This window comes from Mustela nigripes, chromosome 3 (genome assembly GCF_022355385.1).
Source record: "Mustela nigripes isolate SB6536 chromosome 3, MUSNIG.SB6536, whole genome shotgun sequence".
Taxonomy (NCBI): Eukaryota; Metazoa; Chordata; class Mammalia; order Carnivora; family Mustelidae; genus Mustela; species Mustela nigripes.
The window spans coordinates 40,507,926-40,526,527 of NC_081559.1; the positions used below are offsets into that span (position 1 = coordinate 40,507,926).

The window sequence follows — 18,602 nt, forward strand, 5'->3', positions numbered from 1 at the left end:
TTTTGCAACCCTTGGAGGCAACATCTGGAGACATGTTAGGTATTGCAGTTAGGGGATGATAGGGTCTAATTTTAGAGGCCAGGGATGCTGTTAAAAATCCTTTATAAAGCACAAGATATACCCACACACCCACTCCCAACAAAGAATTATCTGTACTCCAATAGTGCTAAAGCTGAGAAATGCTGATCTAAATCAATGCCATGTGACTTTCAGTGACTTCTACCAGCAGGGCCCCAGCTGGGTGGTGAGGGGCCACAAAGATCCTTTGTTCACTCCCTGAGCCATCTGGTCTCCCTTCAGGGGTCTCTGCAAGTAATAGTCATGCAGGTTGCAGCCTCTACATTTGTTGGTTGAGCTGAGGATTGAATTCGAGGCAAGTCAGGGGCACAAAACCCCAAAATGCCAAGTCATTCTTAATCGGTACTTTTTAAAGTACACGACTTGGGCCAATGTCTGCAATGCCTTTTGTGGTTTGCTTTTCTTTCAAAAAGGGTTTTGAAATGTGTTTATTTTTATGACTGATCGGGCACGCAGGACATTTTGACAGTATTGTTTCTGTTAATAAGTAATTATCCAGAGTAGCTAAATGCTAGTAGGAGTCAGCATTTAAAAAAAAAAAAAATTCAACATGAATATCTGAAAAACTTGAACCTTGGTTGATTAATAATTGACATAATTCTAAGAGGATGAGATCAAATGGGTTTAAACAAACAAATAACTTGTGAGATACAAGTTATGGATCATACAATTCATTCACAGAAAGTTTGTAGTTTGGTGGTTTCTAGTGTATTTCTACCAACCATCACCACAATTGGTTTTGGAATTTTGCAATCACCCCTAAAATAAATTCCCACCCTATTAGCCATTACTCTTCAGCTCCTGGTAACCACTGATCTACTCTTCTGTCTCTTTGGATTTGCCTATTCTGATCATCTCATATAAAGGGGATTACAGAATATGTGATTGACTTTTTTAACGTGACATTTTTTCCGGGTTCATTCATGTTGTAGAATTACTTTTTATTGCTGAATAATATTTCCTTCTATGGATATACCACACTCCATGTATCTACCTATCAGCTGATGGACTTTTGGGTTGTTTCTACTTCTTGGCCATTATGAATACATGAACATTCATATTCAAGTTTGGTGTGGACTAAGTTTTCAATTCTCTTGGGTACGTACTGAGGAGTAGAATTGCTGGGTTGTGCGATAACTCTATGTTTTATCTTTGAGGAACTGCCAGATTGATTTTCAAAGTGCCTGCTCCATTTGCTTTTTTGTGGCAAGATACACATAAAATAAAAGTGTGCAGTACACCTGGGATGTACGCTATCACCACTACCTAGTTCCAGAATATTCTTGTCACCCCAAAAGGACACATACCTATCTATCTTTTAAGTACTCACTCTGCATTCTGCCCTCCCCAAACCCTAGTGATCACCAATCCACTTTCTGTCTGTAGATTTGCCTATTCTGGATGATTTATAGAAATGAAATTGTACAATAGGTGACCTTTTATATCTGGCTTCTTTACTTAGCTTCATGTTTCAAGGCTTATCCATTTGTAGCAGGTGTTGGTACTCCATTCCTTTTTTTTTTTTTTAAGATTATATATTTATTTGGTGGGAGGGTTAGAGAGAGACAGAGAGAGAGAGAGGGAGTGAGAGAATCCTTGAGCATACTCCCTGATGAGTGTGGAGCCTGATGTGGGGCTCCATTCTAGGACTCTGAGACCATGACTTGAACCAAAACCAAGAGTTGGACACTTAATGGACTGAGTCACCAAGGTGCCCTGGCACTTCATTTCTTTTTATAGCTGAATAATATCCCACTGTGTGGATGGACCACTGTTTGTACATTTATCAATTGATGGGCATTTTTAAAAAAGTTTTATTTATTTAGGTAATCTCTGCACCATACATGGAACTTAGAACTCACCACCTTGAAATCAAGAGTCACATGCTTGCCAGGTGCCTCTGATGCTGGACTTTTATGTCATCAGCTGATGGGTTTCTACTCTTTACCACTGTCAATAGTGCTGCTATGAGCATTCATGGACAAGTTTTTAACAGTTGTTTTCAGTTCTTTTGAGTAAAAACCCAGGAGTAGGATTGCTGGGTCAGATGGTAATCCTATGTGTAATTTATGGAGGAACTGACAAACTATTTTCCACAGTGGCCACACCCTTTTATATTTGTACCAGTAATGTGTGGATATTCCAGTTTTTCTACATCTTTGCCAACATTTATTATTTTGCATTAAAATTTTTTAAATTATAGCTAACCTAGTGGGCAAGAGGAAAAATCTCATTTTTATTGGCATTTCCCTAATGACTATTGATGTTGAGCATATTTTCCTATGCTTGATGAGTGTTCTTATATCCTGTTTGGATGATAATATATTTAAATCCTTTGTGTAGTTAGAAATTTTGCTTTTGTTAGTGTTGTTGAGTGTTGGAGGGAATCATTGGGAGGATGCTCATGCTGGTTTACCTGGGGTCTGGGCTCAGGCAATTGGAGGTTTCTCAGCTCCTTCACTGTCCTTGGGATATGTGTTCTGCCCACCATTCTCCAGTGGGAGCTGTTTCCAAGGATGTAGCCTTGAGAGAGTCAGTGTTATTGATGGTATACTATCTGAATCATATACATGACTGAACCCAGTTAAGGGCTCTATGTAAACTTTCAAGGTTTGGCAGGCAGGGGCAGAGATCTACTGGTATTGTGGCCACCCAAGACAAGCCTTGTGAGTAAGTTCTCTTGCTTATTACCCCTGCCACCCACCCTCTGGAGTGGCCTGCCTCTTTCTTCAGTCTCTCCTTGCCCTCCATGTAGGGTGGTCAGCTCGTGAGCCAACAGTTGGGAGAAACAGCCAGGAAACTGAAGAAATGGGCCTTGAGAATGAGTATCATGGGGGAAATCCTAAGTAGGCTGTTGACCTTTTTGCAGGGAGAGTGGCATGTATGTCAGATGGTATTGACCGCCATGTTGAGTATGGGGACACATGAAAACACTGGCTGGTTCAATGTACATGTTGGAGGCAGTGCCCAGAGTACACATTGGAGGAGGGGGAAATGGATGGCTATCCGCTCGGCGGGCTGCTACCATGGGCAGGTTGGTGGGCCACCGAAGCTCAGCTAGAGGCTGAAGAGGCTGAAGCTTGAGTCAGAAGGTTGGAAGGGCTGAGGTTGGAGAAAAGCGTGTGGTGCCCACTGCTCTGTTGGCTTCAGGGCTGACAGACAAGGGTTGGGCACTGTGACAGAGACAACAGAAAGGGAGTACCCCTAGAGCTTTGGTCTGAGCTCTGGAAGGAGGCAGAAACCCCATGATGGGTAGTGGGTTGACTGAGGTGCTGGCCATTTTCTGGCTGTGTGGGTACAAATGGCATTAAGATAATCTCCCTGTTAACAGGGAGGAGCTGTACAGTGGTTGAGGGCAGAAGGATGAGAGGTGGGTGTTAAGAAGAGTAAGGAACGTTTACCCTGGCACTTGGCCACTCTCGGGCTCCTGTGCCATCCTGTCTCCATCTTCCCCTTAAGTTTCTGCTTGCTTTTGTTTGCTTCCCAGTGCCTTCAGACAGCATTAAGGAAAACAAAACAAAACAAAACAGACCATTTTGCAAGAGTTTATAATCATTATCTGTGGGACCATTGGTCTGATAAGAGCTACTCCTCTATCACCCTAAGACAGTAATGCTTCCAGGTGAATTTAAAAATATTATTTGGTCATGTTAAAAATCCCAGTGAGATTTAGTTTGGGTTTGCATTAAATCTATAGCTTACCTGGGGACAACATCAGGAGCATTACCATGTTCAATCTTCCCATCCATCATGTTGTATGTCTCCTTTTTTAATTTTATCTAGATTTATATCTTAAAGTGGTTAAAGAACAAAAATCTGAGTAAATTTGCAGATCTAATTGTCTTTATTAAGGATTCATGAATCATGCATCATCCCATCTAGGAAGTATAGGGGAGCTCTGAGGCATTGTATGACATGAGGGGTTTCATGGAAGGAGGGTGTGGCAAGGAAGTTATCGGTGAAAGACCCCAGTCCCTAAACAGAGAAGACTGGAGAAGAGGAGTGGAGTTAGAGGCTGAACGGAGACTGGGTGACTGCTACCTCCTGTTCAGAAGCAAGCAGGCCCTGTGTGTGTGTGTGTGGGGGGGGGTGGCTGTCTGGTCCCACCATGTCATTGATCAGGGTTGTAGTCTTGCCCATTTACTCTTTAGGTAACAGCAACTCACATTCTGCGGAGTAAATATAGAATGCTCAACAAACCCTTAGGCTGTCCTCTCATCTCCAGTGCAGGATTCTTTGAGATATTTCCATATTTGACAGCTGCTTCAAGATTCTTCTTCCCTGACCATTGCAAGAGATGTCCTGATGTGGAAAAGGAACAAAACCAAAGAGCTAGTACCCCCTCCCCCTTCCCTATTCAGAGAAAGCTGTCTTAGCAATGTTATATATTGGTTTGTGCACCATGGTCCCCACCAATGGGAGGAGAGAGCTTTGAGAGATTTCAGCTGAGGTCACATCCAACAGAGAGGTTATGCTTCGAGACCCGGGCATCGGTGACTCTTCAGAGCCTAGTCACAGAGCTTTAGGACACAGTTAACAGAGAAATAGGAGGAGATCAAATGAAATGGGCATCCACAGCCCTGTTTTGGGAATTGGATAAAAAGCAACAGAATGAATTAGAGTGTTCCCTGGAGAGAGCTGTCAAGTAGATGAGTTTTTCTGTGATAAGGGAGATTGATCTTTCCCTGCGTGGAAGGAGAAGGAAGGGGGGTGATGGTGAAAGCGAGGGATAGATCTAGTCTGTAATGATTAACACAAGGAGGACATGCTGCCTGCCAGTTACCCGATATTCTAAGTGGCTCAATGATAAGATAAAGACAAAGGAAATAAAGGTAGGAGACAGAGCCTGATCTGAAAAGTCAGCTGCTTTGGGCTTCTACCGACATGGCTGCCAGATTCCTGGTTCCCCTGCCCGCACTCACGGGGCTGTTGCTCTTCGTGTGTGTCGGACCCTGGGCTGAAGGTGGGAAGGTGCTGGTGGTGCCCATGGATGGCAGCCACTGGCTCAGCATGAAGGAAGCTGTGCAGGAGCTCCATGCCAGAGGCCACCAAATGGTGGTGGTTTCGCCAGAGTTGAGCCTGCATATCAAAGAGGAGGACTTTTTCAACATGACGAGCTATGCAGTTCCGTACACCGAGGATGAGTTTAATTACCTCCTGCTGGGCCGGAGTTACCTGATTTTTAAAAGAATGCCTTTTCTAACGATGTTTTTGGAAACTATGAAAAGTTTGAAAATTGCTACTTTGGTTTATCAAAGGTCTTGTGAGGCCCTGCTGCGTAACAAGGACCTGGTCAGGCACCTGAATGCCAGTTCATTTGATGTGGTTTTAACTGATCCCGTTTACCCCTGTGGGGCGGTACTGGCTAAGTACCTGTCACTTCCGGCTGTGTTTTTTTTGCGTTCCATTCCATGTGACTTAGATTTTGAGGGTACACAGTGCCCAAACCCTTCCTCTTATATTCCCAGGTTGTTAACAATGAATTCAGACCACATGACTTTCTTGCAAAGGGTCAAGAATATGCTCTATCCTCTGGCCCTGAAGTACATTTGCCACATTTCTTTCACCCCTTATGCAAGCCTTGCTTCTGAGCTTCTTCAGAGAGAGGTGTCGGTGGTGGACATTTTCAGCTCTGCATCTGTGTGGCTCTTCAGAGGAGACTTCGTCCTGGACTACCCCAGGCCAGTCATGCCCAACATGGTCTTCATTGGGGGCATAAATTGTGGCCACAGGAAGCCATTGTCTCAGGTCTGTATTGGTGCTTATGTCCAATCAACGTTCCAAGTGGAACACTTTTGTTGTTGTCGTTTTTTTTTTCTTTTTTTATTTCCAGGTGCTTACTTATCTACCAGTTTTTCTAAGACTTCTACCTCTCATCCTCCTAAAAGTTCAGTGAGATAAATGTTGAAGTGACTCCACTGGTGTAGTAAAGGTTTGCAGTGGTCACCAAAAGAAATGAGAGGCAGAGGCATGGGTCTGTGGGAGGATTGACAAGCACCGGTGTGGGTCAGCTAGTACCATCCTTTTGCAAAGGCACCATCTTTGTGGGGCTGTGCAATTTTCTCAAACTGTGTAGGAGCAGAGATGCTGAGTTGTGAGCTGATCCATCAGTAGTCTTTGCTTGTGGGTGTTTGCTTGTTCAGTGGAGGGACAAAGGAACCAGCAAGTTGTGTTTATTGACATGATATTTTTAGTGGCCCTGTCTTGGAAGGGGCTAGAGTGTGATCTGATCACAAGAGACCTAAACACCTAAACACAGCAGTGTCAGGAAACTTGAATAAATTAAGTGGAAGTGAGACAATGTGCAAGAGACAAAAAGGGGTCTGTGTGATCCAAGAAAGAAGTAAATGAGTTCAACTTTTCAGAGATGGAGCTGTGCTGTGAAGGTTTCTGACCAGGAGTTATGACTGGGGTATGACATGGGGACGATCAGAGTTGGATTGCAGGTTGGAAAGGTCTCCTACTTGGGATGTTGAAGTCCTCAAAGGAGACAGTGGGAGGGAAGTCAGACTATGAGCCTATGAACCCAGTGAAAGGGGGGTGAAGTGATGAACAGAATAGGATCTAAAAGGGAAGGGGATGTTAGGAGAAATCAAGAGTTGGACACTTGACCTACTGAGCCACCCAGGTGCCCCTCTACCATGTATTTATCCACTCACCTATTTTATTTTATTTTTTTAATCATCCATTCTACTGATGGACATTTGGGCTTTTTCCATAATTTGGCTATTGTAGATGCTGCTGCTGTAAATATCAGGGTACATGGATCCCTTCAACTTAGTACTTTTGTATTCTTTTTTTTTTTTCTAAGATTTTATTTATTTGACAGAGAGAGATCACAAGTAGGCAGAGAGAGAGAGGAGGAAGCAGGCTCCCTGCTGAGCAGAGAGCCCGATGCGGGACTCGATCCCAGGACCCTGAGATCATGACCCGAGCCGAAGGCAGCGGCTTAACCCACTGAGCCACCCAGGCGCCCCAGTACTTTTGTATTCTTTAGGTAATTATCTAGTAGTGTGATTGCTGGATTGTAAGGTAGTAAGGTTGTTCTATTTAAAAATTTTGAGGAAACTCCATACTGTTTTCCGGAGTGGCTGCATCTTTTAGTTTTCCTTTGTGAAAATATTCTCTGGAGTTAATTGCACTGGTTCAAATTCTCACTCCCATTTTTCTGGCTGAATGGGCAGGTGGGCAGGTATTACCTAAATATTCTGGCCTCATTATTGTCACAATGAGTACACAACAAATATTTTCTCTTACCATTATTTAGAAAGTACCCGGCAGGACAAGGTATGTCATCTGAAGACCTTTAGATATGTTTGTGCTAATTTACTGGGTACATGAGGGATCATTTATACCTAAATTCTCAATTATTATATGTGATAGGCACACCATTATCACTTTTGTTCCACTAAATTCTTTTTTACTTTGAGATCTTGTCACTCTTACTTATTTGGTTTATCCTTAAATGTTACTTCTTTAAGTAGTCATGGAAATTTTCTCCAAGTATGAAAGATCAGAGTCGAAGTCTTTCATATTTTTTCCCCTTTTCTTAAGATTTATGATGGGTGAGGGGCATCTGGGAGGCTCAGTCGTTAAGCATCTGATTCTTGATCTCAGCTAAGGTCTTGATCTCAGGGTCATGGGCTCAAGCCTCACACTGGGCTCCAGCTGGGCCTGGAGTCTACTTAATAATAATACAAAAATTATGATGGGTGAAATTGTTTTATTGGTTTTCTCAAAGAAATAATTTTGGGAATTGCTTATTCTTTTTACTAGTTTTGTTTTCTATTTCATTAATCCCAGCTTGCTTTTTAGTAATGATTGTCATTCTTGTGTCCTTTGGTTTATTTTATAGTTATTTTTCTAATTTTCCTTAGCTAAGCATTAAGTTCCTTTCTGTTAAGAGTTTTCTTAACAACGAAGCATTGAAGTTCCTAGAACATTTTTTATGTCTCCTAGGTTTTGGCATAAATTGTTCATATTTTCTTTTTCTTTCCTTCGTTCTGTTTTTTTTTTTTAAAGATTTTTATTTATTTATTTGATAGACAAAGAGAGATCACAAGTAGGCAGAGAGGCAGGCAGAGAGAGAGGGGGAAGCAGGCTCCCCTGCTGAACAGAGAGCCCGATGTGGGGCTCGATCCCAGGACCCTGAGATCATGACCTGAGCTGAAGGCAGATGCTTAAACCACTGAGCCACCCAGGCGCCCCCCTTCGTTCTGTTTTTGGTCATTTAATTTTCTGGTTTGGATTTCCTCTCTAAGTCCACAGTTATATTCAAAGTTGTTTATTCCCTCCCACAGCTATCTCTTATTTTTTTCTAATTATTCTAGGTTTTAATCAGAGAATGTTTCTTTTGAAGTCCCTATATTAAATAATTTAGTAGGTTTTCTTTGTGGTCTAGTATAGAATTGCCCAATTGACCTATAATGCAGGCTATATATATAGTTTATTAAAAATTAGTAGACAGGTTACCAAAAAAGGCAAAAAGAGGGCTAAAATTTTATCTTATTCCATCAAATATATCTAAAATGTTAAACTTTCAACACATACTCAACATAAAATTTTAATGAGCTATTTTACATTCTTTTGCTTCCATACTAAGTCTTCAAAATCTGCTCTTTATTTTACACTTACAGCATATCTCAATTTGGACTGGTCACATTTCAAGTGCTCAGTAGTCACGTGTAGCTAGTGGCTCCTATATTGCATAAGATATGATTAGCATTTGTAAATGTCCCATAGATACACCTAAAAAAATGCTTATTTAAAATTTTTATTTAGGGTGCCTGGGTGGCTCAGTGGGTTAAGCCTCTCTCTCTGTGTCACATAAATAAAAATCTTAAAAAAAAAAAGCTTTAAAGAATTTTATTTTAAAAAAACTTTAATATACCCAATTCTTTTTTTTTTTTTTGAAAGATTTTATTTATTTATTTGACAGAGATCACAAGTAGGCAGAGGCAGGCAGAGAGAGAGGAGGAAGCAGGCTCCCCGCTGAGCAGAGAGCCCGATGCGGGGTTCGATCCCAGGACCCTGGGACCATGACCTGAGCTGAAGGCAGAGGCTTTAACCCACTGAGCCACCCAGGCGCCCCAATATGCCCAATTCTTAAAATGATGTCTTAAACTACTTCCTTATTAACTAGTGCACTCCCTGGTAACCCACTGAGCCACCCAGGCGCCCCAATATGCCCAATTCTTAAAATGATGTCTTAAACTACTTCCTTATTAACTAGTGCACTCCCTGGGAAAGTGCTCTCTCTCCCTGGAGAGAGTCCACGGTGGGGTCCTGCAGATGCTCATCTTTGCACCAGAGGAAGTGTTTTCCCTACTCTGAAAGCCTACTCAAGCCTTTCCATAAACAACAAATACTGATATACAGGACTGTGATTTTAGAGCTATTTTTAAAAAGCGGTTTTCAGTTTTGAAAATTCTTTACATAAAATGCTTTCTATTCTGCAAAAGGGAAACTCTCCACCAGATCTCTAACTGAATGCTGTTCGCTGCAACAAATGCTGTTAAAACCCCTGGCATCCCCCAATCTACTTTCTGTCTTTACTAATTTGACCCCTCTAGGTACATTATATAAATGGAATCATAGAGTATTTGCCTTTTTTTGACGTATTTCACTTAGCTTATGTCCTTAAGACTCACTCATGTTGCAGCGTATGTCAGTTTCCTTACTTTTTAAGGCTGAATAATATCCTTTAGTATGGATTGACCAAATTTGCTTATATATTCATCCATTGACTTGTTTGTTGCTTCCACTAGAGCCGTTAAGATCCATGACCTCTGGGGCGCCTGGGTAGCTCTGTCTTTAAGGGTCTGCCTTAGACTCAGGCCATGATCCCAGGGTCCCAGGATTGAGCCCCACATCAGGCTCCCTGCTCAGCAGGAGGTGTGCTGCTCCCTCTCCCACTACTTGGGTTCCCTCTTCACTGTGTCTCTGTAAATAAACAAAATCTTAAAAAAAAAAAAAAATACATGATCTCTGAATGACCCTCCTTGCCCCCATGCCAGTCTTACTGGACCCAACTGAAGACTTTCCTGACCAATGGAGACTTACGTTAACCAGCTGTATAGACACAAATGCACTTATCCTGTCCTATACAGAGTGGTGATTTTTAATTTCTATCACTTCAAAAGTCAACGTCCCTTCCCTCCTTGCTCCTTCTCCCCTCCGCACCAACAACTATGAATATCTTCACTGGTGTGTTGTTCCCTAGCCTGGCAAGCAAATAAACTCATTTTGTTTTTTTTTAAAGCCCCAGTAGTCTGTTTTATTCTGATAGTTCTTGTACAATTAGTGGGTGAGAAGCACTGCCTGGGTACCTCAGTGGCCATGTGAGGTAGTTTTAACAGAGTCTGTGCCCTCGTGGGACAGTAGTGGCTGAATCCTATATTCCTGCTGCATGTTGTTCACATGCCATTCCACAGGGATTGGCCTTTACAGATATCAAATTCGGTTTCATATATTCCTAAACAGTGTGCTCAAGTCACATGACCTTCCTGTAAGGAAGGAATGTGCTGCATTTTTAGTCTGTCTAGTTCAGTTGCCTTTTTGCTCCAATGCCTCGTGCAAACTTTCCCTTAGTCATGACCAAAGGGGATGGCACACTTGTGATGGACAATCTCAACGCAACTATACCCGAAGTGGTTTCCACTGGGTATAGTTCCACTGTTTTCAACAGAAATGTACTCTCAGATGTATGCTGCCTCACCCAATTACTACTCCAAGCTTTCCAATAGTCTTGGCTTTGTCAACCTAATTTGAAACAAGATACATCCTGCACACAGCAACAGGGTAGTTTTGTGTAGCCTTAGAGAAGTAACTTTCCACATTTCTATCAACCATAGTTGTAGAACCAGGTTGGGTGGGTAGAGGCTAGCAATCAGATTTCTATTTGAGTCATCACTACCAGTTTTTTTAATTGCTTAAGTGACCTGAATAAAGTCCATTTGATGCTATTAAATAATCATGTAACTGTGAGGAATTCACCTATGTATTTTGCTCAAGCCTTTGGAAGGAACACGTTCCTGCTTACACTGACTTCAGTCTCCTGAAATGGATTTCAGACTTCCAACCTCCATATCTTTAAGAGAATAAATCTACATTGTTTTAAGCTACCAAATCTGTGGTAATTTGTTACAATAGCCGTAGGAAATGAATACACCCACTTTGCCAGGTTTACCTGTTTCTTAAAAAGCCTAGGTTTATTATATTTAAACGGAAAACTCTTACTAGTCACCGGCGTCTATGTGGGACTAAAAACCATCCTTAAGCCAGAAGTATTAGTGTGTACACATCTTTTACTATAATGTGGTGAAAAAAATGGAAGTAAAACGATTTATCTTGGCAAGGTCAACTTCAGAGAAAACTACCTGGCTCACATTTCAAACAAAATGGAAAGGCAAGGTTCAAGGTGCTGTAACACTGTGTCCTAGTACTAGGAAATAATCACCGTCTGCCTGGGGATTATGTTTAATAAATAGCAAAGTGCATACAGATATTTACATAAGTTTTAAAGAGAATCAGAGGTCCTATTCATGTGGTCCCAACAATAACAACAAATAGGCATTGGCATGACTGTTTATAAATTCTTCAGTACAGTTGTTCTGAAAGTAGAGTTCCCTTGCAATCTTAAAAAAAAAAAAAGTCCTGCTATTCCTCACCATGTGCTCTAAGTTGAACGTGGACTGGAATTACTTGGTGTCAATGCGCAGCAGCTGCTCTTTGCCATTTATTATCAGGGACTTCAACTCTCCGTCTTCTTCCACCTCCACCCTTTCTTGGCCATTCTCAATGATTTTCTTGGTGGTGATTTTTTTGCCATTAACGATTTCGGTGGAAGTCGACATGGATTTGAAGTTGCCGGTCCCACCACTACCACAACACATGGAGAAGGAAGAAAGGCCTCCGTTCCCCAGGGAACCAAAGGAACTAAATCCCGTATCAAAAGAAGAAAAACCACCTCCAAAGGCTGGAAATTCGCTGAAGGCGGAGAAGAAGGGAGCGGTTCCTCTGCTTCTGCTTCCCCGGGAACTCCTCCGACCGCCCATGATGTTCTCTAGTGGGTCTCCGAAGAAGTCGAACGAAAATGGGTCGCGGCCCCCAAAAAACTCCCTGAAGACCTCGGCCGGGTCGCGGAAGGTGAAGACATACTCGAAGGGGTCGCGGCAGGGCCCGCTGCCCCCGCCGCCGCCCCCGCCGCCGCCCTCTACTCCAGCCTCGCCATACCGGTCGTAAACGTCCCTCTTCTTGGTGTCTGACAAGACCTCGTAGGCCTGGGCCACTTGCTTGAACCGCCTCTCCGCCTCCTCCTTGTTCTCAGGGTTTTTGTCGGGGTGCCACTTGAGCGCCAGCTTGCGGTATGCCTTCTTGATGGCCTCTGATGACGCCTGGCGGGGCACGCCCAGCACCTCGTAGTAGTCCACCATGTCGGAAGGCCCGGCACGGTCCACAGCCACCGGCACGACAAGAGGTGTGGGTGGCTGCCCCCGGGGCACGGGCCCGAGTGCCCTGCTAGCCCAGGCCACCCGGAAAGGGCGCCCTTGTGACGTAGCTCACATCTCATTGGTGGAGACCGCATCCCAGAATGCACTGCGGGGGCCTTGCCGCGCTTCCGACGACGAGGGTCGCTGTGGCGTGTTTCGCACGGGGTTATGGGGGCGGGGTGGATGCCCCGCCCAGCCCTGGCCCCGCCCAGGCGAGCCGTGCTCTCCTAATCTCTCCGAAGGAAAAAGAGGAAGTTAGTGGGAGTAAGGGGGTCTGGGGCTGTGGCTTTGCTAGAATAGGCCTTCCGTCAGGTTCTCCCTCCGCCCGTGGGGTTAGAGTGAGGGGTGTGTGTTTTGTCTGAGCCTGTGCTCAAGGATAGCCATATCATTGGTCCAGAACAGGAGTTCTCCGGTTTTGTTTCTAGGACCCTTTTGCTCTTTTAATGTAGGTTTTATCTATCAGTACTTACTCCATTAGAAGTTAAAGCAATGAAAAAAATTCGTTAGCCCATTTAATAGCAATGAAGCCATTACATGCTAACATAAATCATATTTTTATTATTTATTTGAGAGAGCGAGACAGAGAATGATAGTGCTCCCAGATGTGCGCGTGCGGATGTGGGGGAGGGGCAGAGGGAGAGGAAGAGGGAAAGAATCCCAAGCTGACTCCACAGTTTCATCCTAGAGCCTACATGTGGCTGGATCTCAGGACCTGGAGATCATGACCCCCAGCCTAAATCAAGAGACCTGTGCTTAATTGACTGAGTCACCCAGGAGCCCCAAAATAACTTCTTCAAAGCAAAAAAATTAGTGAAGAGTGGCACATCCTACATTTTCCACATCTCTCTGGTTTGAAAGAAGAGAACGGGATTCTTCTGCCTGCTTCTACAGTCCATCTATTGCTATACCACAGGTTATGTGGCCACTGAGAAACCACTGTACCCTTAAGAGAGCATGTGAGGGGCGCCTGGGTGGCTCAGTGGGTTAAGCCTCTGCCTTCAGCTCAGGTCATGATCTCAGGGTCCTGGGATTGAGCCCCACATCAAGCTCTCTGCTCAGCAGGGAGCCTGCTTCCCCCTCTCTCTCTGCCTCTCTGCTTACTTGTGATCTCTCTCTCTGTGTCAAATAAATAAATAAAATCTTAAAAGAAAATAAAAAAAAGAGAGAGAGAGCATGTGAGTGTAAAAGCCAAATATCATTATGGAAATAGTTTGACTTTTTTGCAAAATTCCCCTAAAAAATTTTTGGGTATCCCCAGAGTGTCTTGGCCCATAGCTTGAGAACTCCTTGTCTAGTGTATCAAAACGATTAAAACTTGCCGGTCATGCTTGTGGTGGTGTGGGTCAATCTTGGTACCGTAATTATTTCCAGTAAAACTGCTATACAATGACCATAACTTTCTTTTTGGCATTTTTGGACATCTGACCTCTCTCTGCCTTCTTCTTATTCTCTGACACTTTATTTTTTGCTTTGATAAATGGCAAGGTAATACCAATAAAGGTCACTTAGTTCTAAGAGGAAAATGATTAACCAGTGAACTCTAATATTTCATCATAAAGGGCAGTAGATCCAATGAGGCACTCTATGTCTCTAGGACAAACTTCATATCACCCTGAGGGGCCAAGTACAATCCTGGAGCTGGCTTTTTGTAATCATGCAATAAACAGTAGTAGAAAGTGGATTCATAGTAGAGTCTAGCGTGATAAAAGCCACATGGGAAAAGTCTGTTTGGGGAAGGTCAAGTGATCCAGAATGAGTGGAGGGAAAGGGGCAGAGAGTGAGGGGTCAGGTGAAAGGAGTGGCGAGGAGTAATGAGCTTGGACAGGTAGGTTGAAGGCCCATTCCAGGGAATTTTGAGGGAAAGGCTGAAGTCTAAATTTTATTCTGGGTCCTAGGAAGCTGTTGATCAAGGCTTCAGGGATGGTGGCGGGGTGGGGCAGTGCAGGGGGGGCAGCTGATGCTGGGACCAGAATGAGTAGATACGGGTTGGGGGCCCTGGAGGACTGTGGAAGCTGGGTCTCAGAGACAGAGCATTCAGCACTTGCTTGCTTGGATATGGGGGCCTAGAGCAAAGGAGAAGAGATGAGTCCCATCTATACAAAAACATTTACTGAGTGCTTACTGTCTGCAAAGCCATGGACTGGCACCCAAGCGAGTGATTCCAAAGCTGAAACCCTGCTTATAAGGGCAGAGTCATGTCCCCAAAGCATCCAGGAACACAGAAGCCTCAAAAAGTCCTGAGGCTCTGCGTGATGTAGGAAAGTCATAAAATCATCGCAGTGGTGACTGTGTGTGTTCACAGCCCTTTTGCTCTGGGTAATTTATGAATGAACTCTTATGACACTGAGAGTTCGGATGAATTATTGCTCTTAATATTTAAACTGGACTGTGAATTTCAGAATTGCAGATAGGGGCACACCAGTGGGTTGAATAGCATTGCTGCCCCTCTACCCACCCAGAACCTTAGCCCAGGAGACGGAAAGTGCTTGGGGTAGGGTGGGCTGTGTGTGAGTGGGAAGCTTCTGAGTACATGTATGTTTAAGCATGTGTGTGTGTGTGCACCCATGCATAAGCACATGTGACACTGGAGGTCTGTGGAGGAAGGATAGTGGTACAGGGAAAGAGGGACTCTAAGTACCAGAATGAAGGGGGCCCTGTGAATATGCCCCACAGGACATCAAAACTTTAGACTTAGCAGTTTCTCCATGACCTTCTTATCAAGTCCCCGAATATGGGTGGTCAGTGACGTCCATGGTCAAATTATTGAGATCTGTGCTCCCATCCTGGGACTGTAGTGTACAGCAATGGACAAAGAACAGGGTGGGATGATCCGTTCTGTCTGCGCTCAGATTTGCCTTTTCTTCGGGAGGGGCATTTCTGTTTGGGACTACCATACTTGCTCCCTGACCCTTCCCTTGCTCTTTTGGGGGCACCAGCTAGTGCTGGGCATGACTGGGTGAGCACATCTGCCTTCTCCCCATTTATTTTGATGGGGTAGTGACTGTGGGGATCACAGCTTTACTTCTAGCTCCTAACCTGCTGTAAATGTCGAACCTGGCCCTAAGATCCAGATAGTGCTAGAGGCCATGGGGAGTTGTGGTTAAGAGCGGGGTCTCCATGCTCTGACACTCAGGGCCTGCATCTCAGCTCTGTCATTTAGTAAGCACAGAACTCTGGCAGCCCTTTTTCTCTCTCTGAACCTCAGTGTCTTCCTTCCTAAAGTGGGAACAATACTATCTGCCTTTAAGGGATATTTTAGGGGATTATGTAAGATGCTTGTGACATGCTTAATACCTTATTTGATACCTGGTACATACTCCACACATCCATGTTCTTATTGGTTTTGTTCACCTTTCCCCTTTGCTGCAACCGGGTCATCAGATTTTCTCAGTGTCTGCCCTGGCGGCTGTCCTAGCGAACAAGCATCCCTCCTGAGAGAGGCCCTCTGCGCATGTGCACTCGAGTGGGCCTCCCTCCCGCCATTCACTAGCTGGCAACGTTCATCTGCTTCTTGACATGCTTCACAGCCCCTGACGCGCCTGTTTATCTGCTCATATTGCCCGTCTGTCTCTTCTGATGGAGCCCAAGTTCTGGGGAGGCAGGACACTCGTTTGTGGTGGTCTCTGCCGGCACCCCGAGGCTCTGTGCCGTGTAGGACAAAATAAGCATTTTGTTGGATGAATGCGTCAAAATGGTACCACGTTGGGCAAGACCCTGAGTGACCCACGAGGAAGGACATCCCGCAAGGCTGCGACGGGCCAAAAGCAGGCTTACAGCGTCATGTTCTCCTCTTTCTAAAAGGCACATTCTGCTTTCTATTTCATTCCTGAAAAGAAGTCTAATTTGTCACCACATAGCCTTTTTTCTTCCCCTCTTGGTCCATGGAAATACTCGTTTAATGCATTCAACGATGCTGGGTCTGCTTTCCTTTCTCTGGCCCCTCAAGAATGTGATTTGAGTGGTTGGTAAAGAATTCCAGTGGTGAAACTGTTGTTGCCGGCCAAGAAAGCTAGTTCACTGACTGGGATGGGCATTGGGTGATGTACGGAAGTGCTGAATCACTATATTGCACACCTAAAACTAATATGACACTGTATGTTAACCTAACGAATTAAAATAAAAACTTAAGAGCAAATAAATAAAAAACAAGAATACTTGGAAAAAAGAAAAAAGAAACCCGATAAAGTCTGTCCTTGTTACCTCTAAAGGTGAACTTCCTGTTATTTTCAGCTGACTAACCGGTTATAGTCATGTGATACAATCAACCATTAACTCTGAGTATAGACTGGTTCTTGTGACAGGAAAGTAGGAGAGGGCAAACTTTTGGCAAGAGAGAGTCTTGGTAGCAAAGGCAGGGGAACCATGGCAGCAAGGTCCCGTGATCCATCTCCGCTTGTCCTGGGCCTGCTGCTGTGTGCTCTGAACCCCACTGTGTCCCAGGCTGGGAAGCTGTTGCTGGTCCCCGTGGATGGTAGCCATTGGCTGAGTGGGCTTGGGGTTATTGAGCAGCTGCACCAGAGGGGACATGACATGGTAGTCCTAGCTTCCGAGGCTTCCGTGCACATTAAAGAAGGAGCGTTCTACACCTTGAAGAGGTACCCTGTGCCATTCAGAAGGGAGGACGTGGAAGAAGCTTTTATCAAACTCGGGCACGGTGTCTTTGAGAATGAGCCTTTGCTGCAGCGTGTGGTCAAAACGTACAAGAAAGTCAAGGAGGACTCTGCCCTTATTTTTTCTGCCTGCTCCCACTTATTGCACAACAAGGAACTTATGGCCTCCCTGGTGGAAAGCCGCTTCGATGCCGTGTTGGCAGACCCTTTCCTCCCTTGTGGCCCCATCGTGGCGCTGTACCTGGGTCTGCCTGCTGTGTTCTTCTTGAATGCGCTGCCGTGTGGCCTAGATTTTCAAGGTACTCAGTGCCCCAACCCACCATCTTATGTGCCCAGGGCTCTGTCCCTTAACTCAGATCACATGACCTTTTTACCGCGGGTGAAGAACATGCTCATTTTCTTGTCAGAGAGCTTTCTGTGCAATGTGGTTTATTCCCCGTATGGAGCACTTGCCTCAGAAGTCCTTCAGAAAGATGTGACTGTCCAGGACCTGATGAGCTCTGCATCTGTCTGGATTCTCAGAAGTGACTTTGTCAAGGACTACTCCAGGCCCATCATGCCCAACATGGTTTTTGTTGGTGGGATCAACTGTGCCGGCAAAAACCCACTGTCCAAGGTGTGTATTTGAGGGGGAACTTTACAAGTCTATATCCTTGCAATGACTTTGGATGGATGAACTTGCCCCTGATATATGCCCAATGAGCATGCTGACATAGTCTCAAATGCCCCCTTCTGTTAGTTTCTGCCTTACAAATCTCCCAGGTCTGGCTTGTAATTTACATCAGTCTTAGGCATCCTCTTCTGGGTTGTTTCTTTGTATAGGACAATTTAGGAAAGTATACTTTGGGCGTTTTTTCCTTTGTGCTCCAACAAACAGTAATCAATTAGATGTGACAAAGGCTAATCGATATAAGCACAGAACAATGGCTGTAGAGTTCTTACAGAGAACACAAATCTGCAGTGTGCACCTTGCCCTTGATTGGGTCAGACACACAAGGGTTGAGACTGCTGAAATAATTCTTTGATGTCTATGGATCCTCATGGCAAAAGTTGCCTTTTTGTTTCTGGTTAAAGATCCAGTTGCTAGATATTCTGATAGAAAGCTGGCTTCTGTGATCCCTTCTCTTCTAATGAGTAAATATCAGGCAATCAGATTCTGGCACTGGGCAGAAAGGTCCTGAGTTTCATTCTTTGCAATGCTGATGATGAATTTTTTTCCCATGCAGAATTTGAGGTATGCAAAAAAGTAGCATTTACATCCTCTTCCAAATCTCAGTGGAGGTGACACAGAATAACAGGAGAATCTCTGTCAGATGAGGGATTGGGAAGGATTCTTCAAGGAGGTGACATTTCAGTGGGCATTCATTTATTTTTCAAGTATCGGTTGAGGTAGCCTAGGTACTTTGCAGGTGCTAAGTCTGGT

The 18,602-nt window shown here is 44.3% G+C and overlaps 2 protein-coding genes across 5 annotated transcripts in view; one reads left to right on the plus strand and one right to left on the minus strand.

The window, feature by feature from the left end:
- Positions 1–18,602, plus strand: part of LOC132013660 (UDP-glucuronosyltransferase 1-6-like) — a 46,092-nt gene that overhangs the window by 14,984 nt on the left and 12,506 nt on the right. The window contains exon 1 of one of the 4 annotated variants that reach the window (XM_059393759.1): positions 4,921–5,826. The exons of 2 other annotated variants lie outside the window; for them this stretch is intronic. In XM_059393759.1, coding sequence (XP_059249742.1) covers positions 4,963–5,826 — 864 coding nt within the window. In that variant the 5' untranslated portion in view covers positions 4,921–4,962. Of the gene's footprint in view, positions 1–4,920; positions 5,827–16,871; positions 17,796–18,602 lie in introns of those variants that run through there. One more of the 4 variants, XM_059393758.1, reaches the window with a different exon arrangement.
- LOC132013661 (dnaJ homolog subfamily B member 3-like) lies at positions 11,577–12,741 on the minus strand. Its single transcript, XM_059393762.1, has one exon. It carries the CDS (start codon positions 12,510–12,512, stop codon positions 11,778–11,780), a length of 735 nt encoding a protein of 244 aa, XP_059249745.1. The 5' UTR covers positions 12,513–12,741; the 3' UTR covers positions 11,577–11,777.